The 19,254-nt window shown below is 38.2% G+C and overlaps 3 protein-coding genes across 3 annotated transcripts; 1 reads left to right on the top strand and 2 right to left on the bottom strand.

The window, feature by feature from the left end:
* Positions 1-220: 220 nt before the first annotated feature.
* On the bottom strand, positions 221-3,373 carry LOC149732735 (uncharacterized protein KIAA0513-like). The gene has a single exon (XM_089882630.1). It carries the CDS (start codon positions 2,722-2,724, stop codon positions 1,561-1,563), a length of 1,164 nt encoding a protein of 387 aa, XP_089738756.1. The 5' UTR covers positions 2,725-3,373; the 3' UTR covers positions 221-1,560.
* A 203-nt stretch (positions 3,374-3,576) lies between these two features.
* Positions 3,577-9,916, top strand: LOC149732734 (uncharacterized). Its single transcript, XM_089882586.1, has one exon. The coding sequence runs from the start codon at positions 4,036-4,038 to the stop codon at positions 9,373-9,375; it is 5,340 nt and encodes a 1,779-aa protein (XP_089738712.1). The 5' UTR covers positions 3,577-4,035; the 3' UTR covers positions 9,376-9,916.
* Positions 9,917-10,009: 93 nt separating this feature from the next.
* Positions 10,010-19,179, bottom strand: LOC149732733 (F-box and leucine-rich repeat protein 13-like). Its single transcript, XM_089882598.1, has 16 exons — positions 18,751-19,179; positions 18,564-18,667; positions 17,998-18,091; positions 17,485-17,627; positions 17,247-17,326; positions 16,862-17,039; positions 16,437-16,598; positions 16,100-16,262; positions 15,550-15,707; positions 15,030-15,201; positions 14,575-14,762; positions 12,804-13,019; positions 11,880-12,006; positions 11,326-11,544; positions 10,858-11,021; positions 10,010-10,440 (listed from the first exon to the last, which is right to left on the bottom strand). Exons 1-16 carry the CDS (start codon positions 18,823-18,825, stop codon positions 10,287-10,289), a joined length of 2,397 nt encoding a protein of 798 aa, XP_089738724.1. The 5' UTR covers positions 18,826-19,179; the 3' UTR covers positions 10,010-10,286.
* Between the last annotated feature and the right edge of the window lie 75 nt (positions 19,180-19,254).

Raw genomic sequence — 19,254 nt, 5'->3', positions numbered from 1 at the left:
TACTGCAGCTTTTCAATAATTTAATTTCAGATTCAGTATTGTTAATATTTCATTACCGCGCGACCTCCATTTGGCTGCCAAGTTTGTTTACCTAAAAAACAAGCTTTTCCAAAAATAATTTTTGACCTTAACAATACGGTAGAGAGTTTTTTTTACATCTATCACAAAAACTCTGCAAAGAAAAAATAAATACGACACATGTACAACTCTTACACCATAATAAAACTGAAATAACTGTATTTTAATCTCATTCACAACAAAACGTTATTCAATACAAATACCATAATGTGTTTCGAGTATTTTTTGGGCAGTTTTTTTTTCTTTTAGAGTGCAAACAAAAGATATTTAGATATTTTACAATATCTGTTTTAAATCCAATGTGTATATGTAAACATGTGATAAAAGAATATACTTTGTGCAAAAAGTAAATTATTCTGTGTAGCGGGGAAATAGCAATGTATGTTATCATTATCACAATGCTGCAATACCAAGAAAATGTGTTTTGAAATACTTCGATCATTTCTGTAAGTGCTTCTCAACCCTTGCAATCAAAAATTGATCAACTTTTTAACAACTATTGTAAAAGGAAAAAAACTTTTGTGATTATGCATAGTGCCTACAAAACTTGTGTAAACTGTAGCTTCGGAAATCAGTTTGCCAAAAATTGCTATTAATTTATGTTTAATATTTTTTTCATGGCCCCAAAAAAGTTGAGAAGCAATGATGTCACTCAAAATAACAATATATGCCCTTAAACAATTTTTACACATAGATAGTCACGGCAGTTAAAAATGTTTATGGAATTTATATTTTTTTTACTTTGGCAGGAACCGCAAATCTATGCTTAGCTTGTTTAAGGGCAAACTGTGTAGTAAACTGAAGTGCTATTATAAGTGTTGTGAATGAGACATACTTAAAATAACAATGAATTACAGGATAAAGGGTTAGAACACATTTGGGCATCTGAAGTACCATTAACACATGTATGGTACATCTACCGCAGTATTAAACTTAACACATAAAGGTAAAAAGAACGAAAAATCTCGGTACTAATGAAAATGAATGCATGGAACTTGCGAATGTCAACAAAAGAGAAGTATAAACAATACTCTTGAAGAACTAAGTCAAGCACAAAATGGGTCGGTACCGCAAATAACACGAAATATAAGATAATAAAGCGTTACTGCTTTGGTTGGTTGCAATTGCACACATTGTTGAAATTGAAAAAGTAAAGCGTCTTAAATTAAAGTAGCTATGTAATATTCGATGGCAAATATCTAAATTTTACCCATAGGTATATTCTTCAAGCTCTAATCCCATTGTACAGGTAACCAGCAAGCACTCATAAGTTATAACCACTTCAAATCACAAAAATCCCCAAATCCAAGTATATGTACATTAATGTCTTCAGCTTAACCACAGTACAGATGATGCATAATTCATAATTGAATGAATCAATGGGACGCATAGTAGTAGTACCAGTTACCAATCTTAGTGATGAAATATACACATTAATGTAACAGACCAAAGAATTAAGTACCTTATACTTATATACAAACTTCAACTGCTACTGGGTAGTGGTGTCTCAATCTGGCATTTCAAAGTCTGGTACAGCTCTTTGCTCAGATTTCCAATAATACATTGTTTTCGCAAGAACTCTAGGCATGTTTTCTGTCCAATTCCAAGGTACTTCATGTTGTTTATAAATGTTCCCAGTTGGCCAAACGTGACATTTCGAATCACTTCGTTCGCATTTTCCCTCTCTTCTGGAGTAAGATCATTCCAGCCAATCTGAGAACAATGCTGTTGTCTTTCTACATTGACAGCATCGAAAAAAGCTGCGTTCCAAAATCTCAATGATTTCCAAATCACTTGGTTTTTCAATGCATCATATAGGTAAACTTTTTCGTCATCTTTTTCTTTTGCCGCATTATTATTTTGATTAATAGTAGATTTTTCTTCCTTCGTATTAGTTTTATCACCATTTTCCATTGCAGACAAGCTGTCCTTAATGCCCTTTATTTCCTTATTCACCCATAAATTAGCAGCTTTCCAAATAGAAGAACTACCGTTAGTTCCCTTTTTGGATAAATTCTTATTTTTCTTTTGCTTTTTATTTTCAGATTTCTCTTTGGTGTCATTGTCTGATGCACTGGACAACTCATGCGCATAGTTGGCAACAAACTCACTGTCAGGGCTTTTAAGTTCGACAGGATCAAGTGTTTCCTGGGAAAACTGCATGCTTGATATTTCCGGAACATGATAGTATGTGAAAGCCATATTCATGAGCGTCTTGCATGGTATAAAGTCATCTGCATCGTAGCATTCGAACAAAACCAACGCGAAACTGTGTGTGAGTTTGTAAAATGTTGACTCATTTACTTTCTGAGAGTTACATCGCTGCATGTTAACAAACTTAGCAAACATTTCTCTTCCATGAGCATCTTGGCAAAGTCTGCCAAAAGTCTGCTTGTCTGCAATACTAATTTCAACTGCAGGATTGAACAGCTGGGCAACATGTGCTCTCATAAATTCTTCAATATCATCCTCATAAGCCAAGTCATATTTTCCGATCACTTCAACTTCTGCACTTGGAGTAGAAGCTAACGAAGTGTCAGGTGATGAAGAAGTGTTTGTCACACAGGATCTATCATCCAGATCATTACTACTACAGTAATCAAGTACAATGGTAGGAATTTGAGGTGCTAAAGAACTTCCAGACATTTTGTCATTTAACCTGACCTAGTTGATAGTATACATGAGATGTCCATACACTGTTGTATATACACATCAACGCATGTGACTTTCTGTAAAGAAAACAACTGTCAACAATAACCATGACCTACTCTATGAAAATATTTCGACGTATATTTTGGTATTACAAATACCACCTAATTAACAAACGTAAAACATAATATAGAATAAACTAGAATAAGTACGTGTGGTTAACTTACTAATTAGTAATACCCAAGAAACTTTCATGACTAAACTGTATACAGTACAGTAGTAAAATTAGAACACATATGATTACGAATCTGATAGTGTAACATGAAACAGGGAAACACCTGGTCTGTGAATAAACTTCTCTTTTCGTATGATTACACGTCACAGAACTAATTAATTTACAAACCAAAATTGTATATACAGAAAACAAAATTTAGGCTGACGTTAATGTATAAACTTAGAACTTTCAATATCCTTACCCACACGGCAACACTATAACGAAAATTAAACGAGTTAATTGCTTAACGATTGGAGTCTAATTGGTTACAAAAACCTACCGTGTGCTTACTATAACAGCATCACTAGTCTGCATTACATTACGTGAAACACCCTAACAAAACAACATTTAGACGTGTGACGCCGGTTATGACTCGTCCAAATGAGCTCATGTAAAACGTAACGCTTGTTTCTTCTTTTTTCCCTTTGCGCTACCTTTTTCTCGCTTTGAAAAGACGTCATATCTAATTTTTGGTTCGAAAACAGCCGTTTTTGACGTTCGTGTTACAACCTATGCCTTATTTGGTTCTGACAGAAAAAATAAAACGCAGATTCTGTATAAAGTAAACCTGTTAGCTCCAAAATTACTGCTCGCTGACTGTCTAGCGCCACCCCTTGGCCACCTACTCTAATGTTTTACTTCTTCCTTTTCTATGAACCAGCGATGCCGTTTCGTCATCAGTTGCAGCTTTGCCTTTTATCGTGCGTGTAGCGAGTGCAGTATAGAGAGTCTTTATTGTAATTGTGTACAGCATTTTAATTCGTATTGTTTATTCTAGCGACTGAACATAACTGTTTTTTAATCTCTCTGTGTATGTCTATCGTCGTCGATATTGTTTGTCGTATGTGGCTCTTGTGAGATCGTTGTTTATCAATACACCTGTACATATTCATCAAGTTGAGAGCATTGATCAAGTTATAAACGCTTCAGTCGCTTATTGGTTACGGCTAAAACGGCAGCCGCGTAGGAGTTAAACCCTAGCTCCTACATTATTAAAAAACAGTTTATTGTTTTATTGGATCTAAGTCATCGAAATGAGCCAGACGTATTCTTTGATAGACTTTGAGGAAGTTAACTCTGTTGGACAAGACTCTACTTTAAGTGAGGATATCGAGGAAATTTTGGGTGATAATCAGCTCACCTTGCGCCCAAAACGCCCACAGCTCGGTGGGACAGCGTGTAAAGAGGAAAATGAAAGCTCAAGTAATGATATATTCGACCTGTCTACCCTTCAGCGCCGTCAGGCTGAAATCGCCCGTGCAAGAAAACTGCTGGATGAACAGGAGGATGTGGTCAGATCGAAGTTACGCCAGGCAAAGGACTTACAAGAAGATGCTTCGCAAGGCAGTAGCGTAACGGCGGCAAAGTCGCATAATTCGATGGATCAACCGGATCTATCTCGAGCCCTGATGATGATGGCTAGTTCATTGGAGAGAGGACCTCTACCGGCTCGTGAGCTCCCAAAGTTTGGAGGTAATGTTCTGCAGTTTCACGCGTTCATGTCGGAGTTTAACGATAACATTGGAAACCGGGTTAATGACGCAAGCACGAAGTTGAACTATTTAAGAAGTCTTTGCTTTGGCGAGGCCTATGAAGCTATAAAATCGTGTGTGGTAATCAAGCCAGCCGAGAAGGGTTTAGAAAAGGCCATTTCAATTTTGTATGACCAGTTTGGACAGCGACATCAAATTGTCAAGGCTCATCTCAACGCATTGGTAAGTGGTCCACGTGTTGCTGAGAATGATCCTAAAGCTTTGTTTAATTTATGGTCGGACATGAGCAACTGCTATAATACGTTGAATGCGTGGGGCTACAATAGTGATTTAGAAAACTCATATTTGCTGGAGGGCGTATTTAAACGCCTACCAAGCAGCGTTCATTATGAAATATTACATGGCGGCCAATATTCGATGGACAGTCGCATGGTGAGCTTTGTCAAGATGATGGATCATGTCGATCGGGCAGCGAGGTCAATCAATACTACGTTTGGTCAAATAGCAGCCGAATGCGCTGCAGCTCCGAAACGAGCACAAAGCACAATTAAGCTGGGTCGCGGTCACACAGATCAATCGAGGTCAGTAGTTGGTTTGAATAGCAACGCTGCAAGCGAAGTGCGTGCTTTCACTGGTCGACCGAGCAATGATTTTGGCGGTCGAATCGAGTGTCCACTTTGCGCAAGCCCGCATCGCCTTTATGACTGCAACTTGTTTCATAACTACGCACCTCGAGAGAGGTTTACCATGGCTCAGGAAAGGCGTTTATGTTTCAATTGTCTTGCGCCTGGACACAGCGCTAGGTTTTGTAGAAGTGGAGCTCGCTGTCGAGCTTGTCATCTTTCCCATCACACTCTGCTGCATATCCAGCCGTCTTTCACAAAATCGCAAACTAATAACAGCCGAAATGAAGTTGTCACTACCAACGCAATCATAGGCGGTCCAAAACGTACACGGTTTCGGGTAGTGCCGGTTGAAGTATGGTCTCGCGATCGGCGCACATCGGTACGAACATATGCCTTTCTGGACAATGGTGCGTCACATACCATGTGTAAATTTAGTTTGCTGGACAAACTGAATCCCAGGGCCAATGCAAGGAGACGGGGCGATACTAAATTTGTAATGAAAACCCTGAACCACACCGAAGAACAACTTGGCTGCAAAACTAAACTCTCCGTTAAGGGAATATATGAGCGTGAGATTTTCCGTATGGACGATGTGTGGGTGGTATCGAAATTGCCTGATGTCAAGGACAGCATCCCAAGCCCGATCGATATTCAAAGGTATGAACACTTGAAGGGTCTGCATTTTCCGGACCTGAACGTTAACGACGTCGAGTTGCTGATTGGATCCGATTGTGACGTCGCTACCGAAGAAATAGCCAGACGCCGGAAGAAAGGTTGCCCCACCGCCGTGAGAACTAGGCTTGGGTGGACGCTGAACGGCCTTGAGAACAACAGTGGAAATGGAAGGGCTGGTGTGTCTATTAATTATTGTAAAGTTGGCAATGCAGGCATACACGAACAGTTGGAGCACATGTTTTCATATGATTTTTGTGAAAGTAAGTCAGCAGGCGGAGTTGGCCCGTCTGTAGAAGATCGTCAAGCACTGTCAGTGATGGAGGAATCTAGTTCAAAGACCGCGGATGGCCACTATGAGATAGCTTTACCATGGAAACCTGATAAACCCCAGCTTCCGAACAATAGAAGCATGGCTGAAAACAGGCTCAGTCAACTTAGGAAAAGATTCGTTCGCGATCCGGAGTTGTACCAAAAGTATAAAGCAAAAATTAACGAGTACCTGGAAAATGGTCACGCTCGTATTGTACCGGATAGTCAGCCGATTAACAAGGGAAAGATTTGGTATATTCCCCATCACTCAACAAAGGGAAAGTTTCGCGTGGTTTTTGATTGTGCCGCTCGTTTTGGTGGAACCTCGCTTAATGACCAGCTGTTACAGGGGCCGGACTTCTCAAATAACTTGGTTGGCGTGTTGATAAGGTTCAGGCAAGAAGAGGTAGCCTTCACTGCGGATATAAAAGGAATGCTTCATCAGGTTCGTGTGCGCGCTGAAGACCGTGACTCCCTTCGCTTCCTGTGGTGGCCTAACGATGACATGGACCAAAAACCTGTGGATCATCAGATGCTTGTACATATTTTTGGCGCTACTTCATCTCCCAGTTGTGCTGGTTTTGCACTTAAACGTGTGGCCAAAGATAATGCAACAAACGCAAGCAGCCATACAGTTACGACTGTAGATCGAAATTTTTATGTTGACGATTGTCTTAAATCAGTATCTTCGCCTAATGAGGCCACACAACTAATTTCACAGTTATCCGATTTATTACATAGTGGTGGCTTTCACCTTACTAAGTATAACAGTAACTGCCGCTCTGTGCTTTCCTTTATTCCACAGGCTGATAGGTCGGTAAATGGGAACTGCATACCTGTTGATAAAACGTCTTCTGAAAAGACTTTGGGTTTAAAATGGGACGTCGATCACGATCGCCTGTTAATCAAAGTGGATATATCTTCCAAACCGTTTACACGACGTGGAATTCTTTCGATGGTCAGCCAAGTATATGACCCCCTTGGAATTGTGCAGCCTTTTATACTACTGGCAAAGAGTCTGCTGCAGCAGCTGTGCAATATGAAGTTGTCATGGGACGACGAAGTTCCAAGCTCGGTGAAGGCTACATGGCAATCGTGGATTACGAATCTTCCGTTACTACAGGACATTCGGTTACCCCGGTGTTTTAAGCCAAGTGGTTTTGAACCGAAGGAAATCCAGCTCCATTGTTTTAGTGACGCGAGTCAGGTTGGTTATGGCGCTGTTTGCTATCTACGGATGACCTCTGCGAGCGGACAAGTACATTGCTCATTTGTTCTTGGGAAATCACGAGTCGCTCCCCTAAAGACGGTCACAATCCCACGACTCGAGCTTACTGCGGCTGTCCTTGCTGTCAAGCTAGCCACGTTCATTCTGCGAGAAATTGATTATACGATTAACGACACGTACTTCTGGACAGATTCGACGTCCGTTCTTCAGTATATTTCCAACACAAGTACACGGTTCCATACTTTTGTCGCTAATCGTATCTCTGCAATTCACGAAGCAAGTTCGCCGTCACAATGGCGCTATGTTGATACTCGCCGAAATCCAGCCGATGTCGCTTCCCGCGGATTGGATCCAGAACGCTGGGAGTCAGCCCGTATGTGGTTTGAAGGGCCACCGTTTCTTTGGTGTGATTCAGGTAAATGGCCGGAATCACCCGTATCTACGTCGTTAGTTTCACCCAATGACCCAGAGGTAAAAAAACTGAATATCAACCAAGTGGAGGTCCAGGAAAAGGATACACCCTTACTTAACCATATCTGTACGAGGTATTCGAGTTGGAAACGTTTACAGCGAGGTGTAGCTTGGTTTTTAAAATATAAACGGTACATGGTAGACAAATACATACGACGGGCTCATGTTAACAGGGACCCGTTATCAACTCGTGACGTCATGGACGCGTCGGCACAAATCGTTAAATGGGTACAAGAGAGTGCGTTTGGTGGATTTAATATTCTGTTGAGGACGAACCAAGGCTCTTCACAGTTAAGCACGACAAAGAAGTGCACTAGGAAACTACCAAAGGTGAATATTCTCCAACGCTTGTGTCCATTTGTAGACAAAGGTATACTTCGAGTGGGTGGACGTCTTCAAAACTCACTTTTGCCAGCATGTTCAAGGCATCAAATCATTTTGCCAAGTGACCACCATGTAACACGCTTGATAATCCGCTTTTATCATGAACAAGAAGGTCATAGTGGTACCTTGCATGTGTTGGCAGCCATTCGCGAAACGTACTGGATCATACGGGGACAAGCAACCGTGAAGTCAACACTGCGTCAATGCATGGTCTGCAAGGTACAACGGGCAAAGGCGGGAAGTCAAGTTATGGCTCCACTTCCTGCGTCACGAGTTACGCCAGGATTTCCACCGTTCACATGGACTGGGGTCGATTACATGGGGCCGGTCCTAGTTAAATCCGGTAGAAGCGAAGTTAAACGATACGTTTGCGTGTTTACTTGTATGGCAACACGAGCGGTCCACTTGGAAATGGCTTATTCATTGACAACGGATTCCTTCATCCGAGCATTTTCGAGGTTTATTAATCGTCGCGGAAAGCCAAAGGAAATGTTTAGTGATAATGGAACTAATTTTGTTGGTGCAGAACGGGAGCTGCGAAATGAAATCAAGAAGTGGAACAAGGTTCATGCCTTCCGTAATGAAATGCTGCAGCGTGATATAGAATGGCATTTCAATCCTCCTGGGGCGAGTCACCAGGGGGGTGTGTGGGAACGAATCATACGCTCTATTCGGAAGATTTTTATGGCTACTATTGGCGCTCGGTCATTGAATGACGAATCACTGCTATCCTTTCTTGTCGAAGTGGAAAATATCCTTAACAGTCGACCGATTACGAAATTGAGCGATGACCCAGAAGACCCCATGCCGCTAACGCCCTCAATGTTGCTGATGGGAAAAACCGATTACTCCTGTCCCTTAGGGACATTCGTCAACGCGGATGGTTATCGTAAATCGTGGAAGCTTGTGCAACACTTGGCTGAGCAATTCTGGTCTCAATGGCTAAAACAGTATTTGCCATTGCTTCAAGTTCGCCAAAAATGGCTCTATCCAGAGCGAAACTTTTCGATTGGAGACCTCGTCCTTGTCGTGGACGAGTCAACAAAACGGTGTTATTGGCCAAAAGGCCTTATTAAAGAGACATTTCCTGACTCAAGTGGAGTGGTGCGAAGAGTACGGGTCGACACCGCTTCATCATCGATGGTTAGAGACATACGAAAGATATGTCTTTTGGAGGCATATGAATGATTAGCTTATGTTTAGTTTAGCGTGTAACGTGGGGGTAGCTCGTGTGTTTTGTTAATGTTTTTTTTTTTTTTTTTTTTTTTTTACTTGTGTACATATTTTATTTCTTGTGTTGTGTTGCGTATATGCTTTGTACTGTTATTGTCGCGAGGTAGTAATTGTGTCGTAAGCCGTTGAAAAATAACTTATATTTTATTTCGTTATTTTGGGGCCGGAATGTTAGCTCCAAAATTACTGCTCGCTGACTGTCTAGCGCCACCCCTTGGCCACCTACTCTAATGTTTTACTTCTTCCTTTTCTATGAACCAGCGATGCCGTTTCGTCATCAGTTGCAGCTTTGCCTTTTATCGTGCGTGTAGCGAGTGCAGTATAGAGAGTCTTTATTGTAATTGTGTACAGCATTTTAATTCGTATTGTTTATTCTAGCGACTGAACATAACTGTTTTTTAATCTCTCTGTGTATGTCTATCGTCGTCGATATTGTTTGTCGTATGTGGCTCTTGTGAGATCGTTGTTTATCAATACACCTGTACATATTCATCAAGTTGAGAGCATTGATCAAGTTATAAACGCTTCAGTCGCTTATTGGTTACGGCTAAAACGGCAGCCGCGTAGGAGTTAAACCCTAGCTCCTACAAAACCTTTGTTATAATGTTCCTATAATACTGAAACTATAGCCGAGTATAATGTGGTAAATGCATAAATTGTGTCAAAAATAACCTAAAAAAGCATTCAACTGTGTTTCGGATAAAATAATGCATAAAAGTAGAAAAAAAATCTCATATTCACGACAAAAGTTTGTCGAAATCGAACATAACAGTAAATATTACGACTTTTTAAAACGACGAAATTGCATCGCCTTTTATGAGAGCAGAGGGTTTTGTGGTGTTGAACTCGGAAGAAACAAAAGGAAGTCAAGCGTCTTCAAATTCAATCCATTTCGAGTCGTTTCCTTCAATTTGGTTTCCTCGGCGCGAAGGCGAGTCGTCGTAATTGAACCAGGAAGGTACACGGTCACTGTTGTACTCTACATGTTCAATTCGACTAGCCAATCGCTGTGCTGTGATTCTAGAGCGAAATAAAGAAATTAAAATGTTAAGCCAGACGGATCAATTAAGCATGAACCAATATACTGAGCAAATAGTACTGTGGGGTAGGATCGGATACCACGAACGCTAAATCTTAGATTTTCTGATTTTATTTTTAACAATAAACAACACTTTTTAGAGTCCCGGTGCTACTGTTATATAATTCCGTAAATATTCTTTTTAACTACCAAATGGAACAAAAAAAGGGTATGATACCATGTCCCATCTTACCCCACCCCACTACCTTTATTTTTAAAAATTGTGCACAGTACAAAATACATTATGTTTGTTTCTGTTTAACCGGTTTGAATCTATTTCCTATTACCACAAATGTTAGCACTATGAAATAGGTGCAGAAGCATTGGCTAATATAAACAATAGCTCTGTATCAGATTACTTAGTAATGCTTCTGCAGTAGAGAATAGTAAGACTACGAAGCTGTTTGCATCCTTTTCGCAGATACTTGACCGCCCTATCACTTATATGAATACAACCAGAAAGATTGAGAAAGTGAATGTAATGACACACACCAGATAGATACTGTATGCTTAAGTCCGTAAGCTGAAATAAAAAAAAAATGTTATTATTTATTGAGTACACTTGGTAACACGGAATATGTAAGTCTCTGTATGTTATGTATATGAAAACAAAAAACAAAAAACAAGAAACTGTTTCAATTTTATCACCCATAAAATTACTTGTGCCGTAACTAGTTAGCGGACACGAGGTATATGAAACAGAATACCTATATAGTAAAGAATGTCGTCGCCACGCGAAAGGAAAATAGATACATACATTCGTATTCAAAACTAACTTAAAATATGAACCTAAAATTGTGAATCGCGTTTTTAATGCAAAATCTTACCAACGGGCAACCAGCTACATTTAATGAAGTGAGCATGCGGCAACAGAAAGCAAGATTCTTGATCGCTGCATCGCTGAGGGACATACAGTGCGATACGTCAAGGGTGTCGAGTTCGGTGACCTTTTGGCAGAATTTCTGCAAGCCCAGATCGGTGATGCCCTGACACTCTGACATAACGACGGAACGGATACGACTGTTCACGCCTAGTGAGGCAAGGCCCTGTGGGAGTTGTCGGCTTATCAGCGGAAGCAGGATCGATAGACGGAATTACCTTGTCACACAATACTGATAATTCCACTAATGCAAATTGGCCGATGAAATGAATAATTTTGATTCAATTTGACATACGGTTTTCGCATTATGTGCAAAAATTACTATAGTTCAGTTTTACGACTTAATAGAGAAATGCGCTGTAAAACAAACGTTACCAAACATGCATTGTCTTATACAAAGATAAATCTGGCCTCGTTTTCGATGGCGATGTGTTATTTTAACCACGTTACAAAATCGTGTTGTATACACACAGGACACAAAAATGCCGATTTTTGACTCACTTGGTCTTTAATGTTGGTACCGGATAGATCGACGTGCAATAGCGCAGGCATGCTGCCAAGTAACTCGATCCCAGCGTCAGTAACATGCTCACAGAAGCAAAGACACAGATGTGTGAGACTGTGGCACCTGCATATACAATATTAACGTTAAATATAGTTGATTAAGGTAAGGTTATCAATGTTTTTATTATATTTTTGGTAGTTATCAAGGAATATTTACAGAATTATATAACCGTATCCTCACGACTCTGAAAGAGTATTGTTAATTATTAAAAACACCTTAGGGAATATTGGATACCGTACGATATATACAGTTGATAACGTCCCCCCATGGCCTACTCAATACATTGAGTAGGCCATGCGCCTCCACATGTTTTTAAAAAACAAATAAATATATAAATATATGATGACGCAGTTAATTACGCTCCTCCGTGTATTTAAATACATGTAAATATATGTGATGACGGTCTGTCGGATTTCCCACGCCGACGTCACACATAGGATGTTTGCTACCAGCACGCATGATATATTGGATTTTAAGAAGTCTTAAGCACACGAGGTTATCACATATACTTCTGTTTGTTAACAAGACACTATGGTTTAAATGCAGCGAACCGTGACCGAATGGCTGTGTTCGGTTGCCGAATAAATAAACTTATGAAACGTACTCATACATTATATATGGTGACGCACGAATTAGTAATTTATAAGTAGCCAACTCTACATGAATGGGCAACTATAGGATTTCAGGAATCACCCAACAACTATAATTACAATACGCTATACAACCATATACACGCCATTGGAATATGTGCATAAATGCCATAAGGTGTCCGCCAAATTTTGTACTTTGAAACAATCGACGTTTAAAATACCCGCTGAACTCATAAAATGAAATAAAACAACATTGAAAAGGTCGCTTACCTTTGTGCAACACGGAGCAGAGACACGTCACTCACTCTTACACAGTTTGTGAGATTCATTTCACGGATCTTGGAACCAGAGGGTCCCTCGACCATTTGCCTCACCCCAGAATCGCTGATGCGAACGCAGTCAGCTAAGTTAAGGACAATGATACTTCGCAAAGGGGAGAGAGCTTTCAGCATCATGTCCGTGAGTCTTTGGCAATCAACAACGTAACTGAAAATATGAAAATGTCGCTGAACATTTATATTTTGGTGGAATAATGTTTTAATGAATATGCAATGTTAATTAAAAAAAGTTGCGGAAAGAATCTACTTTTTAAGCTTGTATAGTAGGGGGGTAAATGGGCTTCATTCTCGTTTCTCGTCCCATTTAGTATAACCATATCCTCACGACTTTAAAATTGTTCAAAACACGATGAATCAATACGGGATTTAGGTGCTACCACCTTACCATACAGTACTGTTTATACTGCGCATGAGATTCAAAAAAGTTGGTCTAAAATTCTAAAATAAAAGGCAAATAACAATAAATGCAACTTAATTATAATGCACTACATAAAGGGCCAGATGTCTTGCATATAGCTTGCAGGAAATGACGATGATAAAAACGCAAATCCAATACTAGATATGACGTCGAACGTAAACTAATATGCAAATTAGGGCACATTGGAATTTTAATCACACCAACTGTGGTTGTTATTGCGAATAACCGTGTGACCGCATCAATACGAATATGACAAGTGTATTAATGTGGGGTAAGATGAGACAGTTTTCATCCTCTTTTATTGTCCCATTTTGTATAAACAAAGAATAGTTTACAGAACTATGCAACCGCAGACCCGCGACTCTAAAAGAGCGTTTTAATTGTTAAAACACGATAAAGAAATATGGGATTTAGCTGCTAACGTAATCCCACACTCAACAGTACCATTTATTAATATCGAATTCACTGTGGGCCGTAATACGTTATAACGTATGAGATTGATCAAATGAGATTTCGTTAAATATTCATATGCGGTGAACGGTAATCGATAAGAACGGTCTTTTTTTTCAGAACACTGCAGTGACTCCGAATCTTAACACAGTTTATTGTTTGGATTATTTTATGCCTGTAATGTTTTTAATATATTTAAAGTTAGTCTAAGTTTACGGTAGCAACATTTACGTAATTTTATGATGTTTATTTAACGTTAAAGGCAGATGTATGTAGAGTAAGTAGATCACAGCGCTTTGACAAAGTATTTTCTAAAATTACTTTTTTTCTTTTAAATAGACATGAATTTTCACAATTGTCACCAAAACTGCATTATATATTCGTTCTTCGTAAGCACACGTACCAAAAATTGTTTTATTATTGTTTTGATTTTTTATATTTACAACATGTTAGACGTTAGACGAAATTAAAGTTCTGCATTGAATATGCAAGTCTATTTTTGTTCAGTTATAAACGCGGACCTGACGTTGAATTGAAATTACCGAGCAGCCAGCTTCCGCTTCCAATTCAAGCTTGGACAATAAACTGACAAAGTTCATTTAATGATTTTAAAAGGCCGGAAAAAGATAGGAAATGTTTTTATTCTCCCTTATCGTGCCATTTGGTAGTAAACAAGGATTATTTATAAAATTATATAACCGTATTATCACGACTTTAAAAGAGCGTTGTTAATTGGTAATTGTTAAAGCACGACTAGGAAATGTTACGTGCTAACGGCGTATGCTTCTCACCCTAGACTAAGAAAATACTCCAATCTCACTCAGCTAAAACTTACAAGTGACCGATGTATGGACACATTTTGCCCAATGTCTTGAACGTATTGTCGGTGATGTTTTGGTTCGATTCTATTCGTAACTTCTGCAACTTCTTGGCTTGTGCAAGAGCTTTGAAAGCCATGTCTGTTAGGTTGGGGGAGCCTATCAGCGACACCGACCGGAGATTTGTGCACTTTTCAACCAGGCTCTGAAATAGGTTAAAATTAATAAAAATTCCCGCCGCCGTGGCACAATGGTAAGCGTGGGTCGCCTAAATTATCAGCCATATATAAAATAATAATAATACTCATGAAGTTGGTAACGCGTAAGTGCCCAGCAGGGTGTGTATGAAACAGAACACTTGTGTTATAACTTAAAAGCCTGTCTTTGGCCCGTCAGGGGGAAATAAGTTACTTTTATTCATTTAAAGCCGGGATAGCGCTATAGTACACCAACAGTACGTAAAATAACTTACAATAATGCAGGAATCGGTTAAAGAAGGCATGTCGTTAAGAACAATGGATTGAAGGCTGGTACAACCGTGTGCAACGTGACGGAATCCTTGTGCAGTTATTTGAAGGCAACCAGAAAAATCAATGTACGTTAATTTCCGACACCCCTTTCCACTTGCCATGTAATGAAGACCTCTATTATATAAAATCGAATATTGATTGGGGTTAATATACATATATAGTGGGGTGGGGAAGATGGGACACCTTTAGTACGTAATATCGAAATATCCTGATCGTGTTTGAAACAATTAACAACGGTTTATGGAAGTCGTGAGGATACTGTTTTATAATTCTTTGAATGCTCTTTGTTTGGTACCTTATTATCTTTATTTGCACCAGATTTTTTATTATTTATCTTCAAATACATTAACGAATATCAGGTTTAAATTAAAAGAACAAAAAAGGGAATAAGCAATAAAAGATAAGATGTAATTAAAAGAAAATCGATTAAATAATTCAACCAAATTTGCTAAATATCTTTACCTGTCTGTGTATTTGGAGCAATAGGCAAGGCTGAGGTACTGCATGTTAAGGCAACATCGTGATAATGTACGTAATGTTCCATCCGTTATCTCAGTGTGTGATATGTTAAGGTAGAGAAGGGTGGGACAACTCTCTGCTATTGTACGCATCACTTCATCCTATGGAATGAAGGTCATTAAAAGAGATTTATGTAGGGACTGCATCATATGCACGTATTGTAGTATTATTTTATGTTGTTCCAGAGTATTTTTTCATTACTCTAGTTAATCCAAATTTTAAGCAAATGTATAAAAAATGTAAATTCAATATATTTTGCTGAACAATTTATGTTTAAAAATAACTTTTTTTACAATTTTACCAATTGAGATTTAATGTTACATTTAAAAATTCAACAAGATTTCAACATTTCAATAAAATTTCAACAAGATTTCAACATTTCAACAAAATTTCAAATTTTCAACAAGAAATACATTATAACCCCTTAAAAATGTTACCAAGATCTTATAATTTCATTCATTCATTCAATAAGATTCTTATTGTACACACTCACATTAACACCTTTACATTCAGAGAAGTTAAGGTCCTGCACGTTTCTACATTCAGAAATCGATTTAAATGTCGGCCAGTGGACAGAGTAGCATTGTTGAAGGTTAAGATGTACAAGGTATGGCCGGCATTTTTGAAGACATTGTATCACCATCTTGTCAGTTACACTGCAAAGTAAAAATGAAGTTATGGGTTGAAGGTTCTGCGCTACTATCATTATTGGCGTATTTATCCTTGGGCAAGACACTTAGCAACAATTGCTTCAACCCAGTGGTTACAGATGGGTTGTCCAAATTGTCGACCATACATAATACATTATAACTAATGCATTTTAAGCTTACTTGGATCGAACTTTAGAGAAGTTAAGATGGCTCCACAATGTTGGAGCTCCAGTTATAACTTTCCACGCTCGACAAACTCGTGCACATCGACCTAAGTCCATCAGGTCAAGAAAGCTAAAAATTTGGATTGCACATTTCCGTGGTAGCAACGATATGTCATCTCTGTATGGTGGAAAAACATTAAAAAATCTGTATATATTTGAAAATCATAACATGATTGAATCACATTTTTAACATAATTTATTTATTTATTTCTTCCAATACATTAGTGAAAATCAGGTTATATAATACAATAACATAAATAAAAGAACTAGCAAAAAAACAACAGTCTTATACACACAAGTGGTAAAAACTACTTGAACAATTATATCAGACAAAAACGTGGCTGCTAAACCCCTATATAAGAAATTATACTACATATTCACCTGAATGTATCAGTAGGAATACCATCCTCTGTATCACAATCTTCATCCAGCTCTCCTCGCTCCAACCTCTCAAAATACTCCCTGGTCTTCCTCGCATCTACGGCAACTGCTCTCCACGCACGGAAGATGAGACGACAACTTGATTCGTTGCAAATCGAGACAACAATCGCAAACCCTCCTGTGATTATAACATGTACAGACGTAACATTTTTAATTTTAAAATGCTAAGCAAAATTTTTTTTTCTAAAATGCTTTCGGATAACATTTTACATGCATAAGGGCAATGTTTTGGTTTAAGCCAAAAAGTAAGGTGCTAAAAGATATGATTCAGCTGGGGTAATACTTAAAAATACCTAAATTACCTATAACAAGATGATCAACTTACTCTCTTGCCTGTCTTTTACAAAAGTTTTCCACGATGTCCATCTGCCAAGGTGGATTCTCATGATTCTGTGCCTGTAGTATCTGAAAACAGCATATATATATAAGATAAAAATATAACTACCATAATAGTGAAATGGCTGCTAAAATTAATTTGGCCAGTCAAATACTTAAAAAGTGTTAGATAATTTTCCAGTCAAATACTAAAGAAGTGTTAGACTGGAATATTATACAACAGTTACCTTCTTGCTTCTTGCAGTTTCCTTAACATTCTTCCTTTCCTATGTTTTCTATCAAGATAATACTTCATCCATCCTCTAAAACACATGCTCATCATCTTTGTATTATAATGGTTGTATGCAGATGCGTACATCTCTGTTGATGGCTGTAATATGAAAGAGTTTAAATTAACAAAATAAGATAATTCCGGGGTCATAGCACAGTGGTTAGTGCAATTGCCTCTACCTCATAGGTTATAGGTTCAAGGCTTGTCGCTGCTAATGCTGTGGGCGTATGTGCTATTGTGCAAGACACACCAATTGCTCTGTGGTAACTGGTAATCTGGCACAAGGCGTATGAAACAATACATTGGCGTTATAAAGATTGTTGTTTTCTGGCACCCCAGGATAAAGCAAGCTACATTTATTTAAATACAAACATATTTAAAAATTACCATGTCTTATATTTAAGTGATCACGTTACAAACATTTTCTTAGAAATACATTTAGGAAAAAAATTGTACAATAATAACATACCACAGTTCCCTCCCCAAATAAGAATATTTCATCAAGATAACTTTCAGTCATTTGCCGAACGTTTGGTCTTGAATCAGGTGGAACAAACATATCCCTGTTAAAAGAAAATTCAATATTATATAAAGCATTTCCTGAATCTCAAAAAACTTCTACAGATAAAAAGAGAATATAGAAGCGGCATATCACAGTGAAAGAGTGTTCGTATACATAGCTTGTTAAAAAGTTTGCTGTTAAACTAGAGGATCCTGGGTTCAAAACCTATTGCTATTACAGTGTTTTGGAAAAAATACTAAATTAACATTGTACCAACTCAGCAGTTACTAAAAAAAATTCCAAATTGTCAAATATACAGAATACTGTTGAACATAAAGTGTAATAAATAAGACCATATGTCATGTATCTAAGTAGCTCATTATGATGTGTGACAACACTGAACAGAAGCCTCAGGGGCATTCAATGAAAAATGTATAATTTTTTTGGCACAATAAAGCAGAAAAATACCCTATTACTGAAGTGTCAATTCATTTTATATGTACACTGCTTTGATTACTACTGAAAATATTTACCATGAAACATTGTAGAGTCCTTGGACTTGTATCTTCTTGATGCTCTGTACAATCCATTTCAAAGGATCTTCAGGACATAAAACGATGAGACCCGTCAATAAACACTGCAATTATAGTTAGTGTGTACAAATTTGTCATTCAGTTTACGGTGACATTTATATTGTAGTAAAAGTTGCTTTACATTTACCTCATAAACATCGGGAAGCTGATGAACGCGAATATATTCTTTCAATTTTCCATCAATCCCTTGGAGCGACGCCATGTCGATGCAGATTTTGTATGCTGATTGGAAATACCAAAAAAATGTATAGTATTTTGCTTTTTCAACCAAAAAAACTGTTACATCTTTATCTTCTGTGTTGACCAAAACAAACAGAACGCGACGACACGCTTGCTATTTGATTGTATCAAAAGTTGTCTAGGAGATTCCAAAGTATGTTTTACTATAGTAGGTAAAACAAAGATTGGAACATTGATTAGATATGAGTATATTTTTACTAAGCATTTGTACTTTGCACAAAAAGTAAGTTAAAAATACTATTCGCGTACATAATTTTTACTTAACATGCCACAGGTTGGTAAAAGTTTTGCATTGTAAATTAGAAAGTTAATGTAGACAACGTGTTTGAACAATGACAAATTACGCTTGTTTGTTTAAAACCTAATTTATATTGTCTAAATTGATATCTGC

The sequence above is a fragment of the Ciona robusta genome, chromosome 8, assembly GCF_009617815.1.
Source record: "Ciona robusta chromosome 8, ASM961781v2".
Taxonomy (NCBI): Eukaryota; Metazoa; Chordata; class Ascidiacea; order Phlebobranchia; family Cionidae; genus Ciona; species Ciona robusta.
Note: the sequence above shows the minus strand (reverse complement) of the source record. Positions and strands in the feature narration are given on the sequence as shown.